Source organism: Propithecus coquereli, unplaced genomic scaffold, assembly GCF_000956105.1.
Source record: "Propithecus coquereli isolate 6110/MARCELLA unplaced genomic scaffold, Pcoq_1.0 Scaffold76, whole genome shotgun sequence".
Taxonomy (NCBI): domain Eukaryota; kingdom Metazoa; phylum Chordata; class Mammalia; order Primates; family Indriidae; genus Propithecus; species Propithecus coquereli.
In genome coordinates this window covers 918,632-925,881 of record NW_012153729.1, presented here as the reverse complement: position 1 = coordinate 925,881, position 7,250 = coordinate 918,632, and the positions used below count along the sequence as shown (strand labels likewise).

The following is a 7,250-nucleotide window of genomic DNA, read 5'->3' as shown; positions in this document are numbered from 1 at the left end:
TTAGAAACCTAAGCTATGATATCACTACCTTACTCCTGTCCAAAAAATTGATTAAAGGCATTATTCATCTTAAGCAAAATGTTAAGTCATGGAGAATCTTAAAAATTGTCAGTATATTTTTTCATCTCAATTTGCATTCATAAATTTAATAATCAATCATTAGTTGAAACGAAAAGGCTAATTTTAATCTTAGTTACTTTATCTGCTAACTCTTCCTATTTCCCCTGATGTTTACTTTTTCTAATCAAGACTCAAAAATATGTTGCTAAACATAAAAAGAGATTTTTAAAAACTCTAAAAATTATGATTATATAATACAAGAACTTCCCATTTCCTAGAAAATTAGCAAACTAACATATAGAAATAATTTGTATTTCCCAGAAGGAACTTAATGTGAATGTTTCTTTCCTTTTTTTTGTCAAGACCTTTGTAATTCAGAATGTCTAAAAAATGAGGAAATAAAGTTAAGTGTCAGGCGATATGCTAGTGGAAGAGAAAAGGACAACAAGGCATACCAAAGGATTTTCTATGTTAGTGAGACAGCCAAGTATGAATGTAGGCAACTTTAACGCACTAACACACCGAGGACCAGTGACAAGTGTTAGAAGCAAGCATGCTAGGGAGAACACAGGGCACAGACAGCACCATTCTGGCCAGGAGGACTGGGGATGCTTCAAATAAGGAGATGTAGCCCTAAGGCATTGTTCCTAGGGAAGGGGGGAACATGGAGCAAATTCATCCAAATCACTTATTGCTGTGTGCTCAAAGTACAGATTGCTGGGGCCCATCCCAGATTCCTAAATCAGATCCTTAGGTGATGAAGCCTGGGAATCTGCTTGTTCTAACCACCATTCCAGTTGAATGCAAAGGGGCCATGGACCATATTTAGTCACCTTAAAATTACAAGTCCTAATGAAGAGATATGGTAAAGAAAAATCCTGGCAGAGGCACTACATGAAGAGAGCCATGGGAGGAGAAAATCAGGGTATGTGTGTGGGAATAGAGAGGTTACAAGGTATGTTGAGCATCCTAATGAAAGACATTGTTGGAATCATAGGTAAGCTTGCTAGTCTTGACTCACACAAAGAGGTTGAACTCTGTTCTGGAAGCAATGGAGAGTGATCAAAACTTTCTGAGCAAACTCATGCTGTATTTGAACAAGATGACCTTGGAGTCCAAGTAAGAGGTACTGGAACAATAAGGAAAGAAAAGGAGGAGGAAAAGAGGGAATGAATGCAAGACATGTTATAGAGGTAAGAAAGTCAGGACTTGGGGATCTGCTGTATGTAAGTGAACAGAAGAAACCGACAATGACTTTGAGGAAAATTTTAAATAAGCCAAGTGCCTTCTCAGCGTTCAACACTATGCCATGCACCACTGAGCATCCAAAATTATGAAAGTCATTAATTCAATATAATAATTGAGCATCCACTACACGTGCCAGGTACTATCAACAATGCTGAGGATGCGCCCAGGACGAAAATCCCTGTCCTCCAGGAGCTTAGAACTAGATCTCATCTTGTTCCTCTTTTCTTGTGTCTCTATTTTTTTTTAATGGAAAAAAGTACTTCTGGAACCTATCTCTTTGACCTTGAGGACTTCACTGCTCCTAAAGCTCTAGCTGGCTCACGTCAAGAACACGCAGGTCTTCATCCTGAGTACTTTTATCTAGATGCTTTTAATGACAAAGAAATACTTAGGCATGCTTTCTCAACTATGATCCCATGACAAACTTGATATGAAACTTTAAGATGTGAACTTCCAAATTCAAAAAATGTCAGTTAAGCCCAACTTCAATTAAACAGACTTGGGGTAAATACAGAACTTTCCCACAGAGAACTTTTGGGTACATACATAGCTATTCGTTTATTCATTCAATTTGTACTGCACGCTTATTACAAGTGGATGTTTCTTCCCTGACCTGGAAGAACGAATAAGAGCCTGAGAAAACAGTGGAAAGTACAGTTAGTTGAGAAAATGAACTAAGAAGAATGGAGAAAAAGCAATACTTAAAAACAGGAGGGAGGGTGAAGGGAGATGGGAAGGGATACGTAGAGGAACTCATGCAAGCAGTCTACCAAAAATAAAATAACAAATACTGACCGAAGGACAAAAACTAACCAGAAATCTGGGAATCGGATGGAGGTCACTTGTCAAGTTAAATTCATGGTTTTCAACATATAATGCTGCCAGCTACTCAATTTTAATAATAATGTGAGATAGTCCCTTTTAGAAATGTACAAGTTACTTGAAAAGCACATATAAGGGAACTATACAAGATAGTACATAATCAGGAGCTAGTTGAATAAAAGACAGATATAAGAGGTTGTTTAAAAAAAAAAGAAAAGAAAGAAAGAAAATAGCCGTAACTCAGAAAAAGAGATTAAGGTATCACTTTTATAAAAAGCTATCAGGAACACTTTTCTAGAATTTTTAGTAGTCAAGATTTCTTCTGAGTACAAATAGTAACAGCAAAGACTGTTGGTTGTACATCATTCTGTAGCCACACCCATAAATGTAGATCGCTTTAATGTTGGTGACATCATCAAACAACTTCCTAAGCAGTTTTACTTTTAACTGTCACTTTATTTTAACCATATTACAGTAGAACTCTTAACTATCTCCAAATTGCACAGTCTAGATTACTATCCACTATTGGTATTTTTCTGGTCTTTGGCAAATAAAACCCAGATTAAAATCAAAGCACTCACAATTAAATTACAAAACGCTTGATTAAAAATCTGTTTCAATTATTAGTTTTGTATCTTTAACCTGGATTGGATACTTTCTTTTCTATCCTTTCTTCAATGCTGTGTAATAGCTACTAAATATTTTATGGGTAGTCTTGTTTAAGACAAAGGGGAAAAGTAAATGTAAAATAAATTCTGGGTGCTTCCTATGTGAAACAAAGGTACAAAAAATAACTAAGATTATTTTGTTTTTTCAGAAGGACATTTTATAAATGTGGTTAGGAGCCTCAGAAACACACACATGCAATGCAAATATATAAAAAGCATATTTACTGTTAAATGTTAAGGATTTTAATCTCTCTCTATATATTAAATTAACCTGTATCATAAAATGAGTACCTCCAAAGACTAAACAGCACATTTGAACAACTAGATTCAGTTACTAAATTATTATTCCAAGAGTAAATGGTCAGTTTTTAAGAAGGATGAAGACAGTTGCTATGACTGGGAGGAAATTATTAAAACAGAATAAAATTAGAAGAAAATATCTAAGAAAATCATTATGACCTCACTTTCAAAAAGGAAGAATGACCTATTAAATAGAATAGCTTTACCAAATCTGTGGAGTTTACCTTATTTTTATCTTGCTTAGTAAAAAGGTTATCCATAGCAGCCCAAATTTCTGAAGCTACAATTTTGGAGAGATATATTAAATTGTGGATGTCAGTGAAAAAGTGTGCTAAAATCAGATACAGGTTGAATATCTCTTACTCAAAATGCTTGGGAGCAGAAGTGTTTTGGATTTTGGATATTTCCAGATTTTGCATATATATAATGGTATGTCTTGGGGGAGGGATCCAAGTCTAAACACAAAATTAATGTATGTTTCATATACACCTCAGACACATACCTAAAGGTAATTTTATTATATTTTTACACATACTCATTATAGGCCAGAACATTCTAGGCCTGTCACTAAACCTCTGTCTGTTCATCCATTTTCAAAAAATTTTGGAGTTTGAAGCATTTCAGAGATTGGACTTTTGGATTAGGGATGGGCAACCTGTGTTACTGAATGTCATTAAAACCACATTTTAAAAGAGCAAATCTCTTACCAATTGAAATTCTCGACGCCGGTCGTAGGCATTCTGTATGCCGCTGTCTGCCCATAACGCTCTTATAGCAGGAAGATATTGTAAAAAAACCCGCGTTTCCACCAATCCCTGGGCTGCCATGGGGGCCCGGGTGTCAAATGCCATCATCTTGTCGCCATTGAGTTGGTTTGAGTTATCTCCCCAAGGAATATGAAGCTTCTCTCGAGCATCTACCAGCACCCTCATACCTTTGTTTAAAAAGAAAAAGAAAAAGTGTGGGGAGGAGTCATTAGATAGTACCACACATTTTTACTCCAGTATTATCCTTAAACTTCTGAATTACTCCAGGCCACATCATCCAAAAATGGAGACCAACATCAAAACAAACACTCACAACTTCTCAGAGGTTAAAAAAGCTAACAGTTGCTCACTGTCTTAAAATTAGAGCCTTGAAAAGCAAATACTATTAACACAATTGCTCTTTCTGAAGGATTTTAACATATTCCAATTTATAAAATAATTTCTGGGATAGAAGGTGGTCAAAAAAGAACCAAACAAGGGAAGGAAAAAGAAATCATGCTGCACAGCCCAATGTCCAGGCTCTGAAGAAAACGGTTACAATCAAGATTTTAAGAGCTTGTCTAAAAGACATTTATTTATGAAACACTAAGAACCGAACATTATAACTCTGCATTCTGCTTGTTCCCTCAGCACCCTAGCACCAACATTAAGTCTTCTAGGAACACAATGAAGACTCAAAAACTTTTTCCGGCCCAAGTTTCAAATCAGTGTAAGTCACAGGATGGCTTTAGATTTCCCTAAAAGGAAGACCGACTGCAAAATGATATAAAAACAGACTCCAACTCACAGAGGTTAGTTCAAACTCAATTATTTCTATCACTAACTAAACTGTGACCCTCAGTCCGTGTTGTCACGTGGCTATTAGGAAGTCATTTGAATAACTGAAAAAATGTTTTGCTGTCAATTTTCCAATCATACCAACTCGAAAAAACTAGGTGTCTAGTGACTTACTTCATCTCATAATCAATGCTCAAAGTAGGTCACACTTAGGACCCAGTGTACATTAAGATCTAAGTGTTTACCTGGCTCACAATCAGCATGTTGACTCTATTCATTAACATAATTCCTTAAGTTCAGCTGCATCAGGATACAAAGGTACCTTCAATTAAGGGCTAACAAGGCAGGGTCTGTGGCCTTGAAAGAGACCTTAATTAGTTTTGTGCTAAATGGTAAGGCAGGATAACTATATCTGTTCTTTACAGTTTAACTGCAGAGGTGCTAGGGCTGAGAGCTGGCTGTGGCCTGTGAGCTCCTGGCCTGGCATTCTTCTCCAGTCATTACCCCACAATGCCTCCTCCTCCAGGCAGGCAGTTTTTCTCCACCCAAACTCTGGGAGGAAAAAAAGCAACATGAATGCATTACTTATGTACTTCTTGAACAAAAATCCCACTTAAAAAAACACTGCTTGAAAAGACCTGCAATCTGTAGCAAACTCCTAGATAAACTGCTCCCCAGATAAAATAAAATCCTGATGCACCTTAAGTACCAGGTGCTGGACCTCAATTTTGCCAAAATGCCTTTTCTGTAGAACATTACCACTGAGAAAAATGAGTGCCAATTATCTTTCAAATGACAAAATAAAAACCATCTTCTTGATTTCTGTGAATGCCCAGAAATAAAGACCTTCTGTATTTTTCACTTTAAGAACAAAGTTTAATTTTGAAAATACAAGAGCAGAACCTATTAACGAACCCAACACTGATTCACTGACTCCACCCGTACAGGAGCCGCATGACTTTTAGGCCAAAGAGTCTTCATATCACTACACAATTTCCTCTAAACAGAAGCGAGTAGTGGTACCCCCCTCCTTCCCGCCCCTAGTCACTTAGCAAAAAGGAGAGTGGAACGTGTTGCACAATGATTATAGAGAAACATGTTACCTGACCGTGACACTGGGGCGAAAAACCACTGATGCTATTTTTTTTTACAGTAACTATACGGGTCTACTCTTTCCTGATGCCAGTGTAGTAAACCTGACACCCTCCAGTTTCATATCCTGGCCCAAAAGGGCCCCAGAGGCTGTCACTCTACGCCTTTGACAAGAGTCTTCAGGCAAAAAGTTTCCTTACTGCGACGGTTCCAGAACTCCCTTGCTCAGGAGGCGGCCAAGGAAGCAGGGAGTTGGGAGCACATCGACCCCATGTGACTCGGGTCACCCACCCTGGGCAGCGAGGTTCGACATACAGCGCCCTGGCGGGGGATGCGGGTGTAGGGTCTGCTGCCCTAGGGTCTTCCTCCTGCCTCATCTGCAGGGAGGAGGACAGGAGAGGTCACCCCGCACCGAGAGGCACCGGGCTCGTCTCACTTCCCTCTCGGAGGGGGCGACACCGGGATGGGGTGGGGGCTGGGGAATGACTATGATTCCCACTGGCGCGACAAGAGGGAAAGCGGGGCGCCCCGGGGCATCCTTTCACCTGCGGGGCGAGGACACCCGGGCAGGCAGGACCGGTGCCCGGGGCGCGCCCCCTTCCCGCCCGCCGCCGGGCCCTGTCCTCCGCCAGGGACACAGCGGACGAGGGCGGTGCCCAACCCCACACCCGCCGCCGCCGCCCCCGGTCCTCGGTGCCCCAGCCTCGGCCCCGACCCGGGCCCCGGCACCTTTGATCACGTTGCTGTAGATGGTGGGGCGGAACTCCTCGCGCGCGCGCTGGTCGAAGTCCTGCCCGTGGATGATCCGCATCTGCTTCAGGAAGGTGGACTTGCCGCTCTCGCCCGCGCCCAGCAGCAGGATCTTCACGAGCCGCTTCACGTAGGTCTTCTCCCGCGACAGGCATTTGTCGATCTCTTTGGACTTGCGCTGCTGCTCGGCCTCGCCGCTCGTCAGCAGGCAGCCGGGGAAGCACACGGACAGCACGGACCGCGACGGCAGGAAGTCCGCCATCTTGCCGCCGCCGCCGCCGCCTCGGCGGGCCCCTCCGGCTCCCTCCGCCTCCTCCTCGGGCGGCGGGCGGCTCCGGCTCCGCGGCTCGAGGGCGGGGAACGCTGCGGCGGCCCGAGCGCGCCCGGGGAGGGAGGGAACCAGCGAACTGACTCGCAGGGCGGGCCGCGCAGGGCGGGCCAGGCGAGCTGGGGAGGGAGGGAAAGAGGGAGGGCCCGAGAGGGGCGGTGGCCCCGGGGCGTGCGCGCCCCCGCTGCCTCCCGGGAGCGCGCGCGTAGGCCGCGGTCTCTCTTTCCCCCGCCTCCCGCCCTGGGCTGGCGAGTCACGCGCTCGCTCTCTAGCTCGCGTGCCCGTAGCCGCGGCCGGCCGCGCGCTGGGAGGGCCCGGGAGCCGCGGTCACGTGGGCCGGGCTGGCGCACGCTTGCAATTAGCTGCGCCCACTTCTGGGCAGAAGGGCCCCCTCCCCGAGCCCTGGAGGCCGGAGGCTGGGTCCCCGACCCTGCTCTT

General features: G+C 43.6%; 1 protein-coding gene across 1 annotated transcript in view; it reads right to left on the bottom strand.

The window, feature by feature from the left end:
* Positions 1–6,949, bottom strand: part of GNA13 (guanine nucleotide binding protein (G protein), alpha 13) — a 44,424-nt gene extending 37,475 nt beyond the window's left edge. Inside the window, exons 1-2 of the mRNA XM_012662388.1 lie at positions 6,464–6,949; positions 3,806–4,032 (exon numbers count right to left, since the gene is read on the bottom strand). Of these exons, the coding sequence (XP_012517842.1) occupies positions 3,806–4,032; positions 6,464–6,746 (510 nt within the window). The 5' untranslated portion in view covers positions 6,747–6,949. The remainder of the gene's footprint in view (positions 1–3,805; positions 4,033–6,463) is intronic.
* Between the last annotated feature and the right edge of the window lie 301 nt (positions 6,950–7,250).